We start from the raw sequence: 25248 nt of genomic DNA on the forward strand, positions 1-25248 counted from the left end.
AATGGCAAGACAGATCGGAGCCAACCCCCGCACAGCGCTTACAGCAATGGGAGACCCCTCGTCAGCGCTGACTGTGTCCCTTAATAGGACTCAGTCATTTTACAGCCTCCCCTCCCTTCTACAACCCGCTGGTACAGTGTACTGATAGCTGGAGTTGCTGTGGAGGGACCTGTTCTTCGATCCAGCGCTGTGCAGGCAGGAAAATGGCGCTGGAACGCTGCTGGGTCCACTCTGAGAAGCTCCGCCCCCTTAATGGAGCTGTCTTCCCGCTCGTCAAAGATTATACTGGCCTGAGGTAAAACTTGCTGGCTGAGATCCACGGACCCCGACAGACTTGTGGACCAGTGTGGGGGTAAGCGCTGGCCCAGGGCGCCTCTCACAGCGCCGCACCATGTGACTCTGAACCTTCACAGGAGCGCAGTTAACACTGTGCTCCCTCCCCGTTGCTGCCATCTTCACACCTGCCCCCCGCTTGCTAGGGGGGTCTGTGTCTCACTCACCACTTCAGCTCTGTAAGGGGTAGGCGGCATGCTGCTGGGGAGAGCGGTCCCCTGTGGCAGAGAGGATGATCCGACCCCTCTGGAGCTCAGTGTCCAGTCAGCAGAGACAGTGGGGCAGACACTTCTCCCCCCCTCCTTTAGTCCCTCACTGCAGGCAGTTGCCAACAGCCTCCTGTAAAAATATAAACCCTAAAAACAACTTTTACTAGAAAAGCTCAGGAGAGCTCCTCTAGCTATGACCGGCTCCTCCGGGCACATTTTCTAAACTGAGTCTGGTAGGAGGGGCATAGAGGGAGGAGCCAGCCCACACTCAAACTCAAAGTGCCAATAGCTCCTGGTGGACTAGTCTATACCCCATGGTACTAATGTGGACCCCAGCATCCTCTAGGACGAAAGAGAAATCAACATTAGATATCCCATATTTATTTTTTTTGGTACTTACTGAAGGCATACATTACCACACAAAAAATTAGCATGGTACTCTGTTTCATAGTGGAGGGAAAAAAATCATGTAGCAAACTTACTGAACAAAAAAAAAAAAATAAGAATTTACTCACCGGTAATTCTGTTTCTCGTAGTCCGTAGTGGATGCTGGGAACTCCGTAAGGACCATGGGGAATAGCGGGCTCCGAAGGAGGCTGGGCACTCTAGAAAGATCTTAGACTACCTGGTGTGCACTGGCTCCTCCCACTATGACCCTCCTCCAAGCCTCAGTTAGGTACTGTGCCCGGACGAGCGTACACAATAAGGAAGGATTTCGAATCCCGGGTAAGACTCATACCAGCCACACCAATCCCACCGAACAACTCGTGATATGAAACACAGTTAACAGTATGAAACGATAGAGCCTCTCAACAGATGGCTCAACAATAACCCGATTTAGTTAACAATAACTATGTACAAGTATTGCAGATAGACCGCACTTGGGATGGGCGCCCAGCATCCACTACGGACTACGAGAAACAATTACCGGTGAGTAAATTCTTATTTTCTCTAACGTCCTAGTGGATGCTGGGAACTCCGTAAGGACCATGGGGATTATACCAAAGCTCCCAAACGGGCGGGAGAGTGCGGATGACTCTGCAGCACCGAATGAGAGAACTCCAGGTCCTCCTCAGCCAGGGTATCAAATTTATAGAATTTAGCAAACGTGTTTGCCCCTGACCAAGTAGCTGCTCGGCAAAGTTGTAAAGCCGAGACCCCTCGGGCAGCCGCCCAAGATGAGCCCACCTTCCTTGTGGAATGGGCATTGACAGATTTAGGCTGTGGCAGGCCTGCCACAGTATGTGCAAGCTGAATTGTACTACAAATCCAACGAGCAATAGTCTGCTTAGAAGCAGGAGCACCCAGCTTGTTGGGTGCATATAGGATAAACAGCGAGTCAGATTTTCTGACTCCAGCCGTCCTGGAAACATATATTTTCAGGGCCCTGACAACGTCTAGCAACTTGGAGTCCTCCAAATCCTTAGTAGCCGCAGGCACCACAATAGGCTGGTTCAGGTGAAACGCTGACACCACCTTAGGGAGAAACTGGGGACGAGTCCTCAATTCTGCCCTATCCATATGAAAAATCAGATAAGGGCTTTTACATGATAAAGCCGCCAATTCTGACACTCGCCTGGCTGATGCCAGGGCCAATAACATGACCACTTTCCACGTGAGATATTTCAGATCCACGGTTTTTAGTGGCTCAAACCAATGTGATTTCAAGAAATTCAACATCACGTTGAGATCCCACGGTGCCACAGGAGGCACAAATGGGGGCTGAATATGCAGCACTCCTTTCACAAATGTCTGAACTTCAGGTACTGAAGCTAGTTCCTTTTGAAAGAAAATCGACAGAGCCGAGATCTGTACTTTAATGGAGCCTAGTTTTAGGCCCATATTCACTACTGCTTGCAGGAAATGCAGAAATCGACCCAGTTGAAATTCCTCTGTTGGGGTCTTTTTGGCCTCGCACCATGCAACATATTTCCGCCATATGCGGTGATAATGTTTTGCCGTAACATCTTTCCTGGCTTTAATAAGCGTAGGAATGACTTCCTCCGGAATGCCCTTTTCCTTCAGGATCCGGCGTTCAACCGCCATGCCGTCAAACGCAGCCGCGGTAAGTCTTGGAACAGACAGGGGCCCTGCTGTAGCAGGTCCTGTCTGAGCGGCAGGGACCAAGGGTCCTCTGAGATCATCTCTTGAAGTTCCGGGTACCACGCTCTTCTTGGCCAATCCGGAACCACGAGAATTGTGTTTACTCCTCGCTTTCTTATTATTCTCAGTACCTTTGGTATGAGAGGTAGAGGAGGGAACACATACACTGACCGGTACACCCACGGTGTCACTAGGGCGTCCACCGCTATCGCCTGAGGGTCTCTTGACCTGGCGCAATACTTCTCTAGTTTTTTGTTTATGCGGGACGCCATCATGTCCACCTGTGGACGACCCCATTGATTTACAATCATTTGGAAGACTTCTGGATGAAGTCCCCACTCTCCCGGGTGGAGGTCGTGCCTGCTGAGAAAGTCTGCTTCCCAGTTGTCCACTCCCGGGATGAACACTGCTGACAGTGCTAGTACATGATTCTCCGCCCATCGGAGAATTTTTGTGGCTTCTGCCATCGCCGTCCTGCTTCTTGTGCCGCCCTGTCGATTCACATGGGCGACTGCCGTGATGTTGTCTGACTGGATCAGCACCGGCTGGTGAAGGAGCAGGGATTTTGCTTGACTTAGGGCATTGTAAATGGCCCTTAGTTCCAGAATATTTATGTGAAGGGCAGTCTCCTGACTTGACCATAGTCCCTGGAAATTTCTTCCCTTTGTGACTGCCCCCCCAGCCTCGTAGGCTGGCATCCGTGGTCACCAGGACCCAGTCCTGTATGCCGAATCTGCGGCCCTCCAGAAGATGAGCACTGTTCAGCCACCACAGAAGAGACACCCTGGTTCGTGGAGACAGGGTTATTAAACGATGCATCTGAAGATGCGATCCGGACCACTTGTCCAACAGGTTCCACTGAAAGATTCTGGCATGGAACCTGCCGAATGGAATTGCTTCGTAAGAAGCTACCATCTTTCCCAGGACCCGCGTGCAGTGATGCACCGATACCGGTTTTGGTTTTAGGTGGTCTCTGACTAGAGAAGACAACTCCCTGGCTTTCTCCTCCGGGAGAAACACTTTTTCTGGGCCGTGTCCAGAATCATTCCCAGGAACATTAGACGTGTCGTGGGGACCAGCTGTGACTTTGGGATATTCAGAATCCAACCGTGCTGGCTCAGCACTTCCTGAGATAGTGCTACTCCCACTAACAACTGTTCCTTGGATCGTGCCTTTATTAGGAGATCGTCCAAGTATGGGATAATTAAAACTCCTTTTTTTCGAAGGAGTATCATCATTTCCGCCATAACCTTGGTAAATACCCTCGGTGCCGTGGAGAGTCCAAACGGCAGCGTCTGGAATTGGTAATGGCAATCCTGTACCACAAATCTGAGGTACTCCTGGTGAGAATTGTAAATGGGGACATGCAGGTAAGCATCCTTGATGTCCAGGGATACCATGTAATCCCCCTCGTCCAGGCTTGCAATAACCGCCCTGAGCGATTCCATCTTGAACTTGAATTTTTTTATGTATGTGTTCAAGGACTTCAAATTTAGAATGGGTCTCACCGAACCGTCCGGTTTCGGTACCACAAAGTGTGGAATAGTAACCCCGGCCTTGTTGAAGTAGGGGTACCTTGATTATCACCTGCTGGGAATACAGCTTGTGAATTGCCGCTAGCACTGCCTCCCTGTCTGAGGGAGCAATCGGCAAGGCGGATTTTAGGAAACGGCGGGGTGGAATCGTCTCGAATTCCAGCCTGTATCCCTGAGATACTATTTGAAGGATCCAGGGATCCACCTGTGAGCGAACCCACTGATCGCTGAAATTCCTGAGGCGGGCCCCCACCGTACCTGGCTCCGCTTGTGAAGCCCCACCGTCATGCGGCGGACTTGGAAGAGGAAGCGGGGGAGGACTTTTGTTCCTGGGAACCTGCTGTTTGCTGCAGCCTTTTTCCCCTGCCTCTGCCTCTTGACAGAAAAGACCCTCCTTTTCCCCGCTTATTTTTCTGGGATCGAAAGGACTGAACCTGATAAAATGGCGCCTTCTTAGGCTGTGAGGGGACATGGGGTAAAAATGCTGACTTCCCAGACGTTGCTGTGGAAACTAGGTCGGAGAGACCATCCCCAAATAATTCCTCCCCTTTATAAGGCAAAACTTCCATGTGCCTTTTGGAATCTGCATCTCCAGTCCACTGGCGAGTCCATAAGCATCTCCTAGCAGAGATAGATAGTGCACTTACTTTAGATGCCAGCCGGCAGATTTCCCTCTGTGCATCTCTCATGTATAAGACTGAGTCTTTTATATGGTCAATTATTAACAGGATCGTGTCTCTGTCTAGTGTGTCAATATTTTCTGACAGGTTATCTGACCATGCAGCGGCAGCACTGCACATCCAAGCTGACGCAATTGCTGGTCTGAGTATAATGCCTGAGTGTGTATATACAGACTTCAGGATCGCCTCCTGCCTTCTATCAGCAGGTTCCTTAAGGGCGGCCGTATCCTGGGACAGTAGTGCCACCTTTTTTGACAAACGTGTGAGCGCTTTATCCACCCTCGGGGGTGTTTCCCAACGTAACCTATCCTCTGGCGGGAAAGGGAACGCCATTAGTAATTTCTTAGGAATCACCAATTTCTTATCAGGGGAAGCCCACGCTTCTTCACACACTTCATTTAATTCATCTGACGGGGGAAAAACTACAGGTAGTTTTATCTCCCCAAACATAATACCCTTTTTTGTGGTACCTGGATGTAAATCAGAAATATTTAACACCTCTTTCATTGCCTCAATCATGCAGCGAATGGCCTTAACGGGCATTAAATTTGACTCATCGTCGTCGACACTGGCGTCAGTATCCGTGTCGACATCTACTTGTGCCACCTGAGATAACGGGCGTTTTAGAGCCCCTGATGACTTTTGAGACCCTTGGACAGGCACGAGCTGAAGACTCGGCTGTCCCACAGTCGGCATGTCGTCAAATTTTTTATGTAAGGAGTCTATACGTGCACTCATTTCTTGCCATAATACCATCCACTCAGGTGTCTGCCCCGCAGGGGGTGACATCTCTGCTAAAGGCATCTGCTCCCCCTCCACATCATTATCCTCCTCAAACATGTCGACACAGCCGTACCGACACACTCCACACACACAGGGAATGCTCAAATAGAGGACAGGACCCACAAAAGCCCTTTGGGGGGACAGAGTAAGAGTATGCCAGCACACACCAGAGCGCTATATATATACAGGGACTAACTGAGTTATGTCCCTAATAGCTGCTTATACTGTATACAGTGCCAATTTAGTGCCCCCCCCTCTCTTTTCCCTCTTACTGTACTGTAGAAATGCAGGGAAGAGCCAGGGAGCTTCCTTCCAGCCGAGCTGTGAGGGAAAAATGGCGCCAGTGTGCTGAGGAGATAGGCTCCGCCCCTTTTTCGCGGCCTATTCTCCCGCTTTTTTTTTTTTTGGATTCTGGCAGGGGTATTTACCTCATATATAGCCCCAGGGGCTATATATTGAGGTATTTTAGCCAGCCAAGGTGTTTTTATTGCTGCCTCAGGGCGCCCCCCCCCCAGCGCCCTGCACCCTCAGTGACCGGAGTGTGAAGTGTGTATGAGGAGCAATGGCGCACAGCTGCAGTGCTGTGCGCTACCTTGGTGAAGACAGGATGTCTTCATGCCGCCGATTTTCCGGACCATCTTCCTGCTTCTGGCTCTGTAAGGGGGACGGCGGCGCGGCTCCGGGACCGAACATCAAGGCTGGGCCTGCGGTCGATCCCTCTGGAGCTAATGGTGTCCAGTAGCCTAAGAAGCCCAATCCGGCTGCAAGCAGGCGAGTTCGCTTCTTCTCCCCTTAGTCCCTCGCTGCAGTGAGCCTGTTGCCCGCAGGTCTCACTGAAAAAAACAAATTCTAAGACTATAACTTTCTAAGAGCTCAGGAGAGCCCCTAGTGTGCATCCAACCTCGGCCGGGCACGAAATCTAACTGGGGCTTGGAGGAGGGTCATAGTGGGAGGAGCCAGTGCACACCAGGTAGTCTAAGATCTTTCTAGAGTGCCCAGCCTCCTTCGGAGCCCGCTATTCCCCATGGTCATTACGGAGTTCCCAGCATCCACTAGGACGTTAGAGAAATAAAAAAAAAATAAAGCCCACAACCATACCGAAGGGAAACAAACAAGATTTTAAACCTACCGGTAAATCTTTTTCTCCTAGCCCGTTGAGGATGCTGGGGACTCCGTAAGGACCACAGGGGTATAGACGGGCTCCACAGGAGACATGGGCACTCTAAAGACTTTAGGATAGAATGGGTGTGCACTGGCTCCTCCCTCTATGCCCCTCAAACAGACCTCAGAGAAACTGTGCCCAGAGGAGACAGACAGTACGAGGAAAGGATTTTTGTTAAGCTAAGGGCAAGATTCATACCAGCCCACACCATCCACACCGTATAACCTGGAATATACGCAACCAGTTAATAGTATGAACAACACAGTATCAGCAAACGACTGATCTTAACTGTAACATAACCCTTATGTAAGCAACAACTATATACAAGTCATGCAGAAATATGTCCGCACTGGGACGGGCGCCCAGCATCCTCTACGGACTAGGAGAAAGATTTACCGGTAGGTTTAAATTCTTGTTTTCTTTTAAGTCCTAGAGGATGCTGGGGACTCTGTAAGGACCATTGGGATTATACCAAAGCTCCAGACCGGGCGGGAGAGTGCGGATGACTCTGCAGCACCGATTGAGCAAACATGAGGTCCTCATCAGCCAGGGTATCAAACTTGTAGAATTTTGCAAAAGTGTTTGAACCCGACCAAGTAGCTGCTCGGCCAAGCTGTAAAATCAGAGACGCCTTGGGCAGCCGTCCAAGAAGAGCCCACCTTCCTAGTGGAATGGGCCCTTACCAAATTTGGTAACGGCAATCCAGCCGTAGAATGAGCCTGCTGAATCGTGTTACAGATCCAGCGAGCAATAGTCTGCTTAGAAGCAGAAGCGCCAACCTTGTTGGCTGTATACAGGACAAACAGTGCCTCTGTTTTCCTAACCCGAGCCGTCCTGGCTACATAAATCTTTAAGGCCCTGACTACATCAAGGGACTTGGAATCCTCCAAGTCTCCCGTAGCCACAGGCACCACAATAGGTTGGTTCATATGAAACGATGAAACCACTTTAGGCAAAAATTGAGGACGAGACCTCAACTCTGCTCTATCCACATGGAAAAACAGATAGGGGCTCTTATGAGACAAAGCCGCCAATTCGGACACCCGCCTCGCAGATGCCAAGGCCAACAACATGACCACCTTCCAAGTGAGAAATTTTAATTCAACGTTTGAAGAGGCTCAAACCAGTGAGATTTTATGAACCGTAACACCACATTAAGGTCCCATGGTGCCACTGGGGGCACAAAAGGAGGCTGGATGTGTAGCACTCCCTTTACAAAAGTCTGGACTTCTGGGAGAAAAGCCAATTCCTTCTGAAAGAATATAGATAGGCTCCATTAAGGTACAGATTTCGGCCCTAACTTCAGGCCCATATCCACTCCTGTTTGAAGAAAGTGGAGAAAACGGCCCACGTGGAAATCTTCCGTAGGAGCATTCTTGGCTTCACACCAAGATACATACATCCTCCAGATACGGTGATAATGTTTCGCCGTCACCTCCTTCCTAGCCTTTATCAGAGTAGGGATGACTTCCTCCGGAATACCTTTCCCAGCTAGGATTCAGCGTTCAAGCGCCATGCCGTCAAACGTAACCGCAGTAAGTCTTGGAACACGCAGGGCCCCTGCTGCAACTGGTCCTCCCTGAGAGGAAGAGGCCATGGATCTTCTGTGAGCATCTCCTGAAGATCTGAATACCAGGCCCTTCGTGGCCAATCTGAAACAATGAGTATTGTCTGCACTCTTTTTCGTCTTATAATTCTCAATATTTTTGAGATGAGAGGAAGAGGAGGGAACACATAGACCGACTGAAACACCCATGGTGTCACCAGGGCGTCCACCGCTACTGACTGAGGGTCCCTTGACCTGGCACAATATGCTGAGGAAGTCCGCTTCCCAGTTGTCCACTCCCGGAATGAATACTGCTGACAGAGCACTTACGTGATTTTCTGCCCAGCATAGAATCCTGGTGGCTTCCGCCATTGCCACTCTGCTCCTTTACCCGCCATGGCGGTTTACATGAGCCATGGCTGTGACGTTGTCTGATTAAATCAGAACCGGTAGGTCGCAAAGAAGATTCTCCGCTTGTCGTAGGTTGTATATGGCGCTTAATTCCAGTATGTTGATGTGTAGACAAGCCTCCTGGCTTGACCATATCCCCTGAAAGTTTCTTCCTTGTGTGACTGCTCCCCATCCTCGGAGGCTCGCGTCCGTGGTCACCCGAACCTGCGACCCTCTAGAAGGTGAGCACTCTGCAGCCACCACAGGAGAGACACCCTGGCCCTGGGGGACAGGCTTATTTTCTGATGTATTTGAAGATGGGACCCGGACCATTTGCCCAGAAGGTCCCACTGAAAAGTCCTTGCATGAAACCTGCCAAAGGGGATGGCCTCGTAGGTCGCCACCATTTTCCCCAGTACTCGAGTGCATTGATGGACTGACACTCTTCGGTTTTAACAGGTCTCTGACCATATTCTGGAGTTCCTGGGCTTTCCACCAGGCGAAAAACCCTCTTTTGTTCCGTGTCCAGAATCATGCCTAAGAAAGATAGCAGTCGTTGGAACCAACGGTGACTTTGGTAGATTTAGAATCCAGCCATGCTGCTGCAGCACTCTCAGGGAGAGCGACACGCTTTTCTGCAACTGTTCCTTTGATCTCACTTTTATCAGGAGATCGTCCCAGTACGGGATAATTGTGACTCCTTGCCTGCGCAGGAGCACCATTATTTCCGCCATTACCTTGGTGAAAATCCTCGGGGCCGTGGAAAGCCCAAACGGCAACGTCTGAAACTGGTAATGACAGCCCTGTACAGCGAATCTCAGGTATGCCTGATGAGGAGGATATATGGGGACATAAAGGTATGCATCCTATATGTCTAATGACACCATAAAATCCCCCCCGTCCAGGCTGGAGATAACTGCCCTGAGCGATTCCATCTTGAACTTTTTCAAGTACAGGTTCAGGGATTTTAAATTTAGAATGGGTCTGACCAAGCCATCCGGTTTCGGGACCACAAATAGGGTTAAATAATACCTTTTCCCTGTTATATTAGGCGAACCTTGATAATCACTTGCTGTTGACACAGCTTTTGAATTGCAGCTAAAACTATCTCCCTCTCTGGGGGAGAAGCTGGTAAAGCAGATTTGAAAAATCGGCGAGGAGGCACGTCTTCGAATTTCAGCTCGTAGCCATGGGATACAATTTCCATCGCCCAAGGATCCACGTCCGACTGAACCCAGACGTGGCTGAAGAGTCGAAGGCGTGCCCCCACCAGCGCAGACTCCCTCAGTGGAACCCCAGCGTCATGCGGTGGATTTAGTAGTAGCCGGGGAGGACTTCTGCTCCTGGGAACTAGCCGTAGCAGGCATTCTTTTCCCTCTACCCTTACCTCTGGCGAGGAAGGAAGAGCCCCGACCACTTCTGGACTTATGCGACCGAAAAGGACTGCATCCGATACTGTGGAGTTTTCTTTTGCTGTGGGGGAACAAAAGGCAAAAAAGTAGATTTGCCCACGGTAGCTGTGGAAACCAGGTCCGCGAAACCTTCCCCCGAATAAAACCTCACCCTTGTAAGGCAAAACTTCCATATGCCTCTTTGAGTCGGCATCACTCGTACATTGGCGGGTCCACAGTGCTTGCCTAGCACAAATCGCCATGGCGGTGGCTCTCGAACCTAGCAGCCCAACGTCTCCGAGTGTCTCTCATATATAAGACTGCGTCTTTAATGTGACCTAAGGTCAATAAAATGGTATCCCTATCTAGGGTATCAATGTCAGCTGACAAGGCATATGTCAACGCTGCTACAGCGCTACAAACCCAAGCCGATGCTATTGCCGGTCTGAGCAAAGCAACCGTATGTGTATAAATTGATTTTAAGGTAGTTTCCTGTCTGCGATCAGCAGGAACCTTGAGGGCTGCCGTGTCTGGAGACTGTAGCGCCACCTTCTTGGACAAGCACGTTAAAGCCTTGTCCACCCTGGGCGTGGATTCCCACCGTACCCTGTCCTGTGCAGGGAAAGGATATGCCATAAGAATCCTCTTGCAGCTTTTTGTCTGGAGTTTCCCAAGCTTTTTCAAATAACGCGTTCAGCTCAAGAGATGGGGGAAAGGTTACCTCAGGTTTCTTTTCCTTAAACATGCATACCCTCGTGTCAGGGACAGAGGGGTCATCTGTGATATGCAAAACATCTTTTATTGCAATAATCATATAATGAATACTTTTGGCCACCCTTGGGTGTTATCTCGCATCATCATAGTCGACACGAATCAGAATCCGTGTCGGTATCAGTGTCTGCTATCTGGGACAGGGGACGTTTTTGAGACCCTGAAGGGCCCTGTGACACAGTCAAAGCCATAGATTGACTCCCTGTTTTATCTCTGGACTCTGCTTTGTCCAATCTCTTATGTAAGAAAGTCACATTTGCATTTAAAACATTCCACATATTCAACCAATCAGGTGTCGGCGTTGCCGACGGAGACACAATCATCTGCTCCACCTCCTCCTTAGATAGATACATACGATAGATACATACATACATAGATAGAGATACATACACATACATACATACATAGATACATACATAGATAGATAGATACATACATACATAGATAGATACATACATACATAGATACATGCATACATAGATACATACATAGATACATACATACATACACACACACACACACACATATATATATAATTACACTCACTGTGCCAATAAAATGTGCCCCCCCTCTTTTTTGCCCTCTAATCTTGTTCAGCAGGGGAGAGTCCGGGGAGCCAGCTTCTCTGCAGTGCTGTGGAGAAAATGGCGCTGGTTAGTGCTGGAAGACCAAGCCCCGCCCCCTCACCGGCGGGCTTCGGACCCGCTCAAATTATTTATACTGGCGGGGTTTATTAATATACCTCCTACATATGCCAGTGTCCCTAGAGGTTTTTGCTGCTGCCCAGGGTGCCCCCCTTGCGCCCTGCACCCTTACAGTGCCCGCTGTGTGTGTATGTGTGAGAGCAATGGCGCGCAGCGTTACCGCTGCGCGTTACCTCAGTGAAGATCTTAAGTCTTCTGCCGCCTTTGAAGTCTTCTTTTCTTCTTAATACTCACCCGGCTTCCATCTTTCGGCTCTGTGAGGACAGCGGCGCGGCTCTGGGACGAACGGCTAGGGGAGACCTGCGTTCCGACCCTCTAGAGCTAATGGTGTCCAGTAGCCTAAGAAGCAGAGGCTATCATTTAAATAGGTCTGCTTCTCTCTCCTCAGTCCCACGATGCAGGGAGCCTGTTGCCAGAAGTGCTCCCTGAAAATAAAAAAACCTAACAAAAGTCATTTTCAGAGAAACTCAGGAGAGCTCCCCTGTAATGCACCCAGTCTCCTCTGGGCACAGGATCTAACTGAGGTCTGGAGGAGGGGCATAGAGGAAGGAGCCAGTGCACACCCATTCTATCCTAAAGTCTTTAGAGTGCCCATGTCTCCTGCGGAGCCCGTCTATACCCCCATGGTCCTTACAGAGTCCCCAGCATCCTCTAGGACGTAAGAGAAAAAAAAATAACTGCTTGCAATAAGGTTGACATTTTTGAAGTTTTGCTCATCTTACAATGAAGAAATTCTCAATTACCACTGTAAAAAGATAAACCTTTCACTATCACTTGTTCAGTCGCAGTTAATAGCAATGCATGTAAAGTCAGCTACTTTTGAAAGATGTTCTAGCCAAACAGGTCTTTAAAAAAAAAAAAAACCAGAAACAAGAAAACTGAACACTAATATTTTTAGAGATCAATAAGAAAAGCAAGATGGAAGTTCCATAACTTTTGCAAGCTAGCAGGTTTAAGATACTGTACATAGAAATGTGTGAAGCAATGGGTGATAGAAAGGGCTTCCTCCTTTAGAGGAAACAGATTTAGTCGTATGTTATTTACCTGCTGAGTCACGCTCTTTTTTGGTTTTCTTGACCTCTTTCTCATCCGAATCTTCACTGTTTTTAATAGAAAAGACCATGTATCCATTAAATATTTTTGACAGACAACAAAAAAAAAAAAAAAAAAAATAAGAATTTACTTACCGATAATTCTATTTCTCATAGTCCGTAGTGGATGCTGGGGACTCCGAAAGGACCATGGGGAATAGCGGCTCCGCAGGAGACTGGGCACAAAGTAAAAGCTTTAGGACTAGCTGGTGTGCACTGGCTCCTCCCCCTATGACCCTCCTCCAAGCCTCAGTTAGGATACTGTGCCCGGACGAGCGTACACAATAAGGAAGGATTTTGAATCCCGGGTAAGACTCATACCAGCCACACCAATCACACCGTACAACCTGTGATCTGAACCCAGTTAACAGCATGATAACAGAAGGAGCCTCTGAAAAGATGGCTCACAACAACAATAACCCGATTTTTGTAACAATAACTATGTACAAGTAATGCAGACAATCCGCACTTGGGATGGGCGCCCAGCATCCACTACGGACTATGAGAAATAGAATTATCGGTAAGTAAATTCTTATTTTCTCTAACGTCCTAGTGGATGCTGGGGACTCCGAAAGGACCATGGGGATTATACCAAAGCTCCCAAACGGGCGGGAGAGTGCGGATGACTCTGCAGCACCGAATGAGAGAACTCCAGGTCCTCCTCAGCCAGGGTATCAAATTTGTAGAATTTAGCAAACGTGTTTGCCCCTGACCAAGTAGCTGCTCGGCAAAGTTGTAAAGCCGAGACCCCTCGGGCAGCCGCCCAAGATGAGCCCACTTTCCGTATGGAATGGGCTTTTACAGATTTTGGCTGTGGCAGGCCTGCCACAGAATGTGCAAGCTGAATTGTACTACAAATCCAACGAGCAATCGTCTGCTTAGAAGCAGGAGCACCCAGCTTGTTGGGTGCATACAGAATAAACAGCGAGTCAGATTTTCTGACTCCAGCCGTCCTGGAAACATATATTTTCAGGGCCCTGACTACGTCCAGCAACTTGGAATCCTCCAAGTCCCTAGTAGCCGCAGGCACCACAATAGGTTGGTTTAAGTGAAATGCTGAAACCACCTTAGGGAGAAATTGAGGACGAGTCCTCAATTCTGCCCTGTCCGTATGAAAAATTAGGTAAGGGCTTTTATAGGATAAAGCCGCCAATTCTGATACACGCCTGGCTGAAGCCAGGGCTAACAGCATTACCACTTTCCATGTGAGATATTTCAAGTCCACAGTGGTGAGTGGTTCAAACCAATCAATGTGATTTTAGGAATCCCAACACTACATTGAGATCCCAAGGTGCCACTGGAGGCACAAAAGGAGGCTGTATATGCAGTACTCCCTTGACAAACGTCTGAACTTCAGGAACAGAAGCTAGTTCTTTTTGGAAGAATATAGACAGGGCCGAAATATGAACCTTAATGGACCCTAATTTGAGGCCCATAGACAGTCCTGTTTGCAGGAAATGCAGGAATCGACCCAGCTGAAATTCCTCCGTAGGGGCCTTCCTGGCCTCGCACCACGCAACATATTTACGCCAAATACGGTGATAATGTTGTACGGTTACATCCTTCCTGGCTTTGATCAGGGTAGGGATGACTTCATCCGGAATGCCTTTTTCCTTCAAGATCCGGCGTTCAACCGCCATGCCGTCAAACGCAGCCGCGGTAAGTCTTGGAACAAACATGGTCCCTGCTGGAGCAGGTCCTGTCTTAGAGGTAGAGGCCACGGGTCTTCCGTGAGCATCTCTTGAATTTCCGGGTACCAAGTCCTTCTTGGCCAATCCGGAGCCACGAGTATAGTCTTTACTCCTCTCCTTCTTATGATTCTCAGTACTTTTGGTACGAGAGGAAGAGGAGGGAACACATACACTGACCGGTACACCCACGGTGTTACCAGAGCGTCCACAGCTATTGCCTGAGGGTCCCTTGACCTGGAGCAATATCTGTCCAGTTTTTTGTTGAGGCGAGACGCCATCATGTCCACCTTTGGTTTTTCCAACGGTTTACAATCATGTGGAAGACTTCTGGGTGAAGTCCCCACTCCCCCGGGTGAAGATCGTGTCTGCTGAGGAAGTCTGCTTCCCAGTTGTCCACTCCCGGAATGAACACTGCTGACAGTGCCATCACATGATTTTCCGCCCAGCGAAGAATCCTTGCCACTTCCGTCATTGCCCTCCTGCTTCTTGTGCCGCCCTGTCTGTTTACGTGGGCGACTGCCGTGATGTTGTCCGACTGGATCAATACTGGCTGACCCTGAAGCAGAGGCCTTGCCTGACTTAGGGCATTGTAAATGGCCCTTAGTTCCAGGATATTTATGTGAAGTGACGTTTCCATGCTTGACCACAAGCCCTGGAAATTTTTTCCCTGTGTGACTGCTCCCCAGCCTCTCAGGCTGGCATCCGTGGTCACCAGGACCCAATCCTGAATGCCGAATCTGCGGCCCTCTAGGAGATGAGCACTCTGTAACCACCACAGGAGAGACACCCTTGTCCTTGGAGACAGGGTTATCCGCTGATGCATTTGAAGATGCGATCCGGACCATTTGTCTAGCAGATCCAACTGAAAAGTTCTTGCGTGGAATCTGCCGAATGGAATCGCTTCGTAAGAAGCCACCATCTTTCCCAGGACCCTTGTGCACTGATGCACTGACACCTGGCCTGGTCTTAGGAGTTTCCTGACTAGGTCGGATAACTCCCTGGCTTTCTCTTCCGGGAGAAACACCTTTTTCTGTACTGTGTCCAGAATCATCCCTAGGAACAGCAGACGTGTCGTCGGAATCAGCTGCGATTTTGGAATATTTAGAATCCATCCGTGCTGTCGTAGTACTATTTGAGATAGTGCTACTCCGACCTCTAACTGTTCTCTGGACCGTGCCCTTATCAGATCGTCCAAGTAAGGGATAATTAAGACGCCTTTTCTTCGAAGAAGAATCATCATTTCGGCCATTACCTTGGTAAAGACCCGGGGTGCCGTGGACAATCCAAACGGCAGCGTCTGAAACTTATAGTGACAGTTCTGTACCACAAACCTGAGGTACCCTTGATGAGAAGGGCAAATTGGGACATGGAGGTAAGCATCCTTGATGTCCAGAGACACCATGTAGTCCCCTTCTTCCAGGTTCGCTATCACTGCTCTGAGTGACTCCATCTTGAACTTGAACCTTTTTATGTAAGTGTTCAAGGCTTTCAGATTTAAAATGGGTCTCACCGAGCCGTCCGGCTTCGGTACCACAAACAGCGTGGAGTAATACCCCTTTCCCTGTTGTAGGAGGGGTACCTTGATTATCACTTGCTGGGAATACAGCTTGTGAATGGCTTCCAATACCGCCTCCCTGTCGGGGGTAGACGTTGGTAAAGCAGACTTCAGGAACCGGCGAGGGGGAGACGTCTCGAATTCCAATTTGTACCCCTGAGATACTACCTGCAGGATCCAGGGGTCCACTTGCGAGTGAGCCCACTGCGCGCTGAAATTCTTGAGACGGGCCCCCACCGTGCCTGAGTCCGCTTGTAAGGCCCCAGCGTCATGCTGAGGACTTGGCAGAAGCGGGGGAGGGCTTCTGTTCGTGGGAAGAAGCTGTCTGTTGCAGTCCTTTTCCCCTTCCTCTGCCCCGGGGCAGATATGAGTGGCCTTTTGCCCGCTTGCCCTTATGGGGACGAAAGGACTGAGCCTGAAAAGACGGTATCTTTTTCTGCTGCGAGGTGACTTGGGGTAAAAAGGTGGATTTCCCAGCCGTTGCCGTGGCCACCAGGTCCGATAGACCGCCCCCAAATAACTCCTCCCCTTTATACGGCAATACTTCCATATGCCGTTTGGAATCCGCATCCCCTGACCACTGTCGCGTCCATAATCCTCTTCTGGCAGAAATGGACATCGCACTTACTCTTGATGCCAGAGTGCAAATGTCTCTCTGTGCATCTCGCATATATAGGAATGCATCCTTTAAATGCTCTATAGTCAATAATATATTGTCCCTGTCCAGGGTATCAATATTTTCAGTCAGGGAATCCGACCAAGCCACCCCAGCACTGCACATCCAGGCTGAGGCGATTGCTGGTCGCAGTATAAACACCAGTATGAGTGTATATACTTTTAAGGATATTTTCCAGCCTCCTATCTGCTGGCTCCTTAAGGGCGGCCGTTTCTGGAGACGGTAACGCCACTTGTTTTGATAAGCGTGTGAGCGCCTTATCCACCCTAGGGGGTGTTTCCCAACGAGCCCTAACCTCTGGTGGGAAGGGATATAGTGCCAATAATTTTTTAGAAATTAGCAGTTTTTTGTCGGGGGTAACCCACGCTTCATCACACACTTCATTCAATTCCTCTGATTCAGGAAAAACTACGGGTAGTTTTTTCACACCCCACATAATACCCCTTTTTGTGGTACTTGCAGTATCAGAGATGTGCAAAACCTCCTTCATTGCCGTGATCATGTAACGTGTGGCCCTACTGGAAAATACGTTTGTTTCTTCACCGTCGACACTGGAGTCAGTGTCTGTGTCCGTGTCGACCCACTGAGGTAACGGGCGTTTAATAGCCCCTGACGGTGTTTGAGACGCCTGGACAGGCACTGAGCTGCCGGCTGTCTCATGTCATCAACAGTTTTCTGTAACGTGCCGACACTGTCACGTGATTCCTTAATTACGGCCATCCATTCAGGTGTCGACTCCCTAGGGGGTGACATCACCATTATAGGCAATTGCTCCGCCTCCACATCATTTTCCTCCTCATACATGTCGACACACACGTACCGACACCCAGCACACGCACAGGGAATGCTCTGATAGAGGACAGGACCCACTTAGCCCCTTGGGGAGACAGAGGGAGAGTTTGCCAGCACACACCAGAGCGCTATATATGTATAGGGACAACCTTACAATAAGTGTCTATCCCTTATAGCTGCTTATATCTGTTATTTTGCCAAATAAGTGCCCCCCTCTCTTTTTTACCCTGTTTCTGTAGTTGCAGGATGCAGGGGAGATTCTGGGAGCCTTCCTACCAGCGGAGCTGTATGGGAAAAAAGGCGCTGTGTGCTGAGGAGATAGGCCCCGCCCCCTTCACGGCGGGCTCTTCTCCCGCTTTTTTCTGGAAAACTGGCAGGGGTTAAATACATCCATATAGCCCAGGAGCTATATGTGATGTATTTTTTTGCCAAATAAGGTAAATTCATTGCTTCCCAGGGCGCCCCCCCCCAGCGCCCTGCACCCTCAGTGACCGAAGTGTGCTGAGAGCAATGGCGCACAGCTGCAGTGCTGTGCGCTACCTTATGAAGACAGGAAAGTCTTCTGCCGCCGATTTATGGACCTCTTCTTGCTTCAGCATCTGTAAGGGGCCCGGCGGCGCGGCTCCGGGACCCATCCATGGCTGGGCCTGTGATCGTCCCTCTGGAGCTAATGTCCAGTAGCCTAAGAAGCCCAATCCACTCTGCATGCAGGTGAGTTCGCTTCTTCTCCCCTTAGTCCCTCGATGCAGTGAGCCTGTTGCCAGCAGGTCTCACTGAAAATAAAAAAACCTATTTAAACTTTTACTCTAAGCAGCTCAGGAGAGCCACCTAGATTGCACCCTTCTCGTTCGGGCACAAAATCTTAACTGAGGCTTGGAGGAGGGTCATAGGGGGAGGAGCCAGTGCACACCAGCTAGTCCTAAAGCTTTTACTTTGTGCCCAGTCTCCTGCGGAGCCGCTATTCCCCATGGTCCTTTCGGAGTCCCCAGCATCCACTAGGACGTTAGAGAAAATAGTGTGACTGCACAACTGTACAACATGCTGTAGCTGGGCTCCGTGCCACCCAGTGCTGGTCTACACTCTAAACAAGTCACATCATGCTGAGGGGGCAAGGCAGCTGTCCCCAGGAAGCGGAGCACTGCTTAAGACGTTCCATATTAGAAGCCCAGAGTATCAATCCATATGAAATGGTACAGAATTAAATTGGTTCCTTGATCATTTTGTTCAAGTTGTCTTTTTGTATGCGATAACTTAACCCATTAGTAGTCAGAAACCATTACTTTATTTTTTATTTACAGTACCTTCATATGAAGATAGCGGCCATTTTTGTATCATGACGTATACTATTTTTCACTGTTGAACGAAATGTGTAAATGCAATATCTCAGATCTGAAGAGTCACTGAAAGCTTGGATAAAACACATTTTAAAGCACATTTCAAGCTACAATTTTTCATGTAACTATTTGCCTGACTTCCTTCTGAATGAAATTTAAGCCCAAAAGTTAATTGTGTGATTTTTATTTATTTTTTTAAAAAGGGAGATTTATGGTAAGAACTTACCTTTGTTAAAATCTTTCTGCGAGGTACACTGGGTTCCACAGGGATAACATCGGGGTGTAGAATAGGATCTTGAGCAGAGTCACCAACAGGCTAAAAGCTTTGACTGCTCCCAAGAAGCTCAGCGCCGCCTCCTATATAACCCCGCCTCTGTGCATAGCAGCTCAGTTTTGTTAACCAGTCCAATGCAGCAACAGGTAAAAGACTAGAACAGTTAGCAGGCACATACACCACATTCTCACGACGGGAGAAGGTATCAGCGGCTAATGCCGTACAAACCCAAAGAGAAGCTAAGTGCGTCAGGGTGGGCACCCTGTGGAAGCCAGTGTACCTCGCAGAAAGATTTAACAACGGTAAGTTCAACTTCTTACCATAAATCTCCTTTTCTGCAGCGGGGTACACTGGGTTCCACAGGGATAACATCGGGGATGTCCTAAAGCAGTTCCTCATGTGAGGGGAAGCACTGTAGTGGGCACAAGAACCCTGCATCCAGAGGAAGCATCCTGGGAGGCGTAAGTATCGAACCTTATGAAAGTGTTCACCGAGGACCACGTAGCCGCCTTGCACAATTGTTCAACGGTCGTACCACGGCGGGCCGCCCAAGAAGGTCCAACCGACCGAGTAGAATGGGCTTTGATGGTAGCAGGAGCTGGAAGACTAGCCTGTACATAAGCTTGTGCAATAACCATTCTAATCCATCTGGCCAGGGTCTGCTTATTCGCAGGCCAGCCACGTTTGCACCAAATCCAAAGATCGTTCTTTGGAGGACAAATTAAGATAGATAAAGGCCAGAAACACAATCTCTTGATTAAGGTGGAAAGACACCTCCTTAGGTAGATAACCAGGGCGTGTCCGAAGAACCGAACGGCCACAGTGAAAAATCAGAAAAGGTGACCAACATAAGGCACCCAAATCTGAAACTGGTCTAGCAGAGGCAATAGCCAGCAGAAACAAAACCTTAAGAGTAAGCCACTTAAGGTCCGCAGATTCAAGAGGTTCAACCGGAGACTCTTGCAAGGCCTCCGACAAATCCCAGAGAGCCACAGGCGGGACACGGGGAGGCTGAATCCGTAATACACCCTGAGTGAATGTATGACCATCAGGCAGAGTCGCAATTTCTCTGAAACCATACCGACAAGGCAGAAATATGAGCCTTGATGGAGGCCAGACGAAGGCCGAAGTCCAGGCCCCGTTGCAGGAAAGCCAAAAGTTTGGCCGTACTAAACTTGTAAGCATCATGATTGTTAGATGCGTCCCAAGCAAAGTAAGAATTCCAGACCCTATGATAAATCCGAGACGAAGCTGGCTTACGGGCCTTTGGCCCTCAGTACGGAAGCTTCAAGAGCCATGCCGTCAAAGCCAGCCGGGCCAATTTCTGGTATACACAAGGGCCCTGAACGAGGTGGTCTGGGCGTAGTAGAAGAGGGTGCTCTGTCGAGAGACCCTGTAGGTCTGAGAACCAATGCCATCTGGGCCACGCTGGAGCGATCAGAAGTAGGATTCTTCCTTGCTTGAACTCTTATTACCCTGGGCAGAAGGGACACCAGAGGGAACACGTACAGCAGCCGAAAGCTCCATGGAATTGCCAGTGCGTCCACGAATGCTGCTTGAGGATCCCTTGTCCTTGCTCCGAAGACCGGAACCTTGTGACTGTGTCGAGACGCCATCAGGTCTACATCTGGTAGGCCCCACTTGTCCACGAGGAGTTGAAAGACTTCTGGATGGAAGCTCCACTCTCCGGCGTGTACGTCCTGACGAAGTCCACTTCCCAGTTGAGGACCCCCGGAATGAACACTGCCGATATGGCTGGCAGATGGCGTTCCACCCACTGAAGAATCCTGGACACTTCCATCATTGCCAAGCGGCTTCAAGTGCCGCCTTGATGATTTAAGTATGCCACCGTGGTGGCGTTGTCTACTGTACTTTAACAGGCCTGTTCTGTATGTGATGCTGGGCCAGGTTTAGAGCATTGAACACCACCCGCAATTCTAGAATGTTTATCGGGAGGAGAGACTCCTCCCTGGTCCACCTACCCTGAAGAGAGTGTTGCGCCAACACAGCTCCCCAACCCCGCAGACTGGCATCCATGGTCAGAGGGACCCAGTTGGAGATCCAGAAGGGACAACCCCTGCTCAAATCAATGGTCCTGTAGCCACCAGCTCAGTGACTGACAAACCTCCGGAGACCAGATGATCATGAGAGACCTGATCTGGTGAGGTAGGCCGTCCCATTTGGTAAGAATCAGCTTCTGCAGAGGGCGGAAATGAAATGAAGCGTACTCTACCATGTCAAAAGCAGACCCCATGAGGCCTAGTACTTACACTCGGCGATGCATCGACACTCGCAGGCGAGAGGGGAAACATTGAATTCTGTCCTGATGGCTCAGGACCTTCTCCTGATACAGGGACCAGGGAAGATTTCTTCCAGTTGATGAGCCACCAGTGGGCTTGCAGAAACTGGACTGTCAGATCCAGATGACTGAGGAGAATTTCTGGGGAGTTCGCCAGGATCAGCAAGTCGTCCAGATAAGGTAGGATCCTGACACTGACGGCGGGGTAGGGCAGTCATTACCGCCATGACCTTTGTGAATATTCGGAGCTGTGGTCAATCCAAAGGGCAAGGTCTGAAATTACATAGAAACATTTGTCGGCAGATAAGAACCACTTGGCCCATCTAGTCTGCCCCTTTTTTTTTTTTATATTATTTTTTATCTCTAACCTTATTTGATCCTTATTTCTTTGTAAGGATATCCTTATGTCTATCCCATGCATGTTTAAATTGCTCTACTGTCTTAGCCTCTACCACCTCTGATGGGAGGCTATTCCACTTGTCCACTACCCTTTCTGTGAAATAATTTTTCCGCAAATTTCCCCTGAACCTCCCCCCCTCCAGTCTCAGTGCATGTCCTCGTGTCCTTTTGCTTCTCTTCATTTGGAGAATGTTTCCCTCCTAGACTTTGTTGAAACCCTTGATATATTTTAAAGTTTCTATCATGTCCCCCCTTTCCCTTCTCTGCTCCAAACTATACATATTGAGATTTCTTAGTGTTTCTGGGTATGTTTTGTGATGTAGAGGTTGCCAATAGCAAACCGCAGGTATTGCTGATGTGACATGGCAATAGGAATATGGAGGTAAGCATCCTGTATGTCCAGGGAGACCATATTAGTCCACGGGCTCCAAAGCCAGAATAGAGCGAATAGAGTTTCCATACGAAACTTGGACACCCTCACAAATTTGTTCAAGGACTTTGAGGTTGAGAATGGGCCAGGAGAAACCATTCGGTTTCGGGACTAGGAATAGCAGCGAATAGTACCCCTTGCCTCGGCACCGGCACTACCACTCCTGTGTCCAGGTGGTGTACCACCAACTGAAGAGGTTTTGCCTTCACCTGATCCAAAAGGTATGTTTGTCAGGCAAAATTGATGAGGGGGGACGATTCTTGAAGGATATGGCATATCCGTGAGTGACGACTCCATTACCCAGGCGTCGGAAGTGGTCTTCAACCATACCTGGGTAAACCTTAGAAGTCGGCCTCCCACCCGGGGGTCCCCCAGGGGGAGGCCCGCTCCATCATGCAGCAGGCTTGTCTGATTTGGAAGCAGGCCTCCTTAATGTAATGAGAAGCTGTGAAAGCTACGAAAGACATTGTCTAGCATTATCAGAAAAAATTGGATGGCAGCTCTGCTTTCACCTCCTGGGCCCACGCTTCAATAGCTTCTGCAGCCCAAGCTGTCGCAATAGTAGGCTGATGCACAGCTTCCAAAAGGGTATAAAGAGCCTTTAAACAACCCTTCACAGGCTTATCAGTTGGTTCCTTCAGAGAGGCGACTGTAGTTAGTTACAGGCAGAGCAGAGGACACCACCAGCCGAGCTACTTTGCGAATCCACCAGCGGTGGAGTTTCCCAATTTTTACTTAACTCCGCAGCCAAGGGATAGCGAGCCAGCATCTTCTTGTGAGGTGTGAATTTCTTCCCTGGGTTTTCCCAGGATTCCTGACGTATGTCAACCAAGTGGTTAGAATGAGCTAAAACCAATTTAGTAACCTTCTGACATTTGAATCTAATCAGGTTTCTTAGAGGCAATAGGTTCTGGGTCATCATCAATTTGAAGAATCAGCCTGATAACCTCTAATAAGTCAGGAACCTCCACCTGTGAAAGATTCCCCATCAGAAGCATCTGGATCAGTGTCTGAAGGGTCAGTATACACGCCATCCTCATTAGATGAAGTGTCTGAAACATGGGTGGATTGTGAGGAAGTAATGGCCCGCTTAGAGGATCCCTTGGTCTTAGGCAGGCGAGGGTTAGTTTTCTGTTTGTTCAATGAGTGATTCAATTGCTATAACTGAGTGGACAGGAGATTTGCCCATGGCAGATTAACCGCAGGGACAATATGTGGCTCTACCGGCACGCAAGGTCCCATAGGGGGCATAAGTCTGGTTACCAGAGTATTTAGTAAGGTAGAAAAAGTAGCCCAAGGCGAATCGTTACGTACCCCCGTTACTACAGACCTACTGGGGGGCAGGGAACCCCCGGAGCCTGAACCCTGCGCTGCTATGTTTTCCTCTAATGTATCTGTGACATCACCGCGTAATGCAGGATCAGTCACAGAGCCATCGCCCCTTGAAGCTGACATATGAAAGCGTAAAGCACGGGCACCACAGTACAATATCAGCAGTATAATACCTGACCAAGAACCGCCTGTACAGTGTGATAGCACAGAGAAAGGATTCAAGAGGTATATAGCGACTGAAAATCAGAGAAAAATACACAATAAGTATATCCTGTGAAATACCTATATCAAATAATAACCCTGATGCACTTAGCCTACCTCAGGGTACAGAATATAGGGATAGCAATCTGAGCGAGATACACAAAGTAGAAATCACACAGCAGCTACTGTATATGCACAGTCACATGTACAATACAGAAATTATGACAAACAATAAAACTACACTAGACTAGCAATACTAAGTAATACGAAGTAAAGCTGGAGAGACTTATAGATGTATCAATGCACAGTAAAGACTGGATGTATATCACAGGGTACTTGTACTACATAAGACACAGTGCATTGCTTCAGGGTTAACCAACACTATCAAAAGACATGTAGAATACTTAAGTGTCCTGTAAAATGCACAGCGCTGATAATACAGGCGGCTTTACAGAGGAGGACTTTGCCCATGCAGTCCCAGAATCAGCTCAGCATGTGTAATGGTGCCCAAACACCGACAGGGAGTGAGGGAGACAGAGGCAGCTCCAGGGCGGGAACATTTACTCTAAATGGTGCCCTGGGGCTAGGGGAGGGGCTACAGGTCAGAGCCTTATCCCCTTGCTGCACTTCACCACCGAGTACTGTGGGCAATAATAAAGTGGTTTATGCAGAAAACCGACCGGTGCCCTTGCCCTGGTGGTCTAGTGGGGTCCCAGTACCAACAAAAATAGGATTTTAACACCTACTGGTAAATCCTTTTCTCTCAGTCCATATAGGATGCTGGGGTCACATCAAGAACCATGGGGTATAGACGGGATCCGCAGGAGACATGGGCACACTATAAGACATTGAATGGGTGTGAACTGGCTCCTCCCTCTATGCCCCTCCTCTAGACTCCAGTTATAGGAACTGTGCCCAGGGAGACGGATATTTCGAGGAAAAGGATTTAATTATTTTAAACTAAGGTGAGATACATACCAGCTCACACCTCAAACACGCCATTAAACAACGCATGCAACGGCATGACCAACCAGGTCACAGATTGACTGAACTCAACATGAGCGTAACAATAACCAAACTGCAGATACAGCCCACACTGGGAGGGGCGCCCAGCATCCTCTACGGACTAAGAAAAGGATTTACCGGTAGGTATTAAAATCCTATTTTCTCATACGTCCTAGAGGATGATGGGGTCACATCAAGAACCATGGGGTTTATACCAAAGCTCTAGAACGGGTAGGAGAGTGCGGATGACTGTGCAGCACCGATTGACCAAACAAGAGGTCCTCCTCAGCCAGGGTATCAAACTTATAAAACTTCGCAAAGGTGTTTGAACCCGACCAAGTAGCAGCTCGGCAAAGTTGTAACGCCGAGACTCCCCGGGCAGCCGCCAAGGATAAGCCCACCTTTCTGGTAGAATGGGCTTTCACAAATTTTGGTAACGGCAATCCTGCCGTAGAATGAGCCTGCTGAATCGTATTGCAAATCCAGCGCGCAATTGTCTGCTTAGAAACAGGAGTCCCAATTTTGTTGAGCTCACAGGACAAACAGAGCCTCTGTTTTCCTA

The 25248-nt window shown here is 49.0% G+C and overlaps 1 protein-coding gene across 2 annotated transcripts in view; it reads right to left on the reverse strand.

The window, feature by feature from the left end:
• NUCKS1 (nuclear casein kinase and cyclin dependent kinase substrate 1) overlaps nt 1-25248 on the reverse strand; it is a 144359-nt gene that overhangs the window by 62197 nt on the left and 56914 nt on the right. For both annotated transcript variants that reach the window (XM_063955150.1, XM_063955151.1), the window contains exon 4: nt 12652-12707. In XM_063955150.1, the coding sequence (XP_063811220.1) occupies nt 12652-12707 (56 nt within the window). The remainder of the gene's footprint in view (nt 1-12651; nt 12708-25248) is intronic.

This window comes from Pseudophryne corroboree, chromosome 2 (genome assembly GCF_028390025.1).
Source record: "Pseudophryne corroboree isolate aPseCor3 chromosome 2, aPseCor3.hap2, whole genome shotgun sequence".
In the NCBI taxonomy this organism is placed as follows: domain Eukaryota; kingdom Metazoa; phylum Chordata; class Amphibia; order Anura; family Myobatrachidae; genus Pseudophryne; species Pseudophryne corroboree.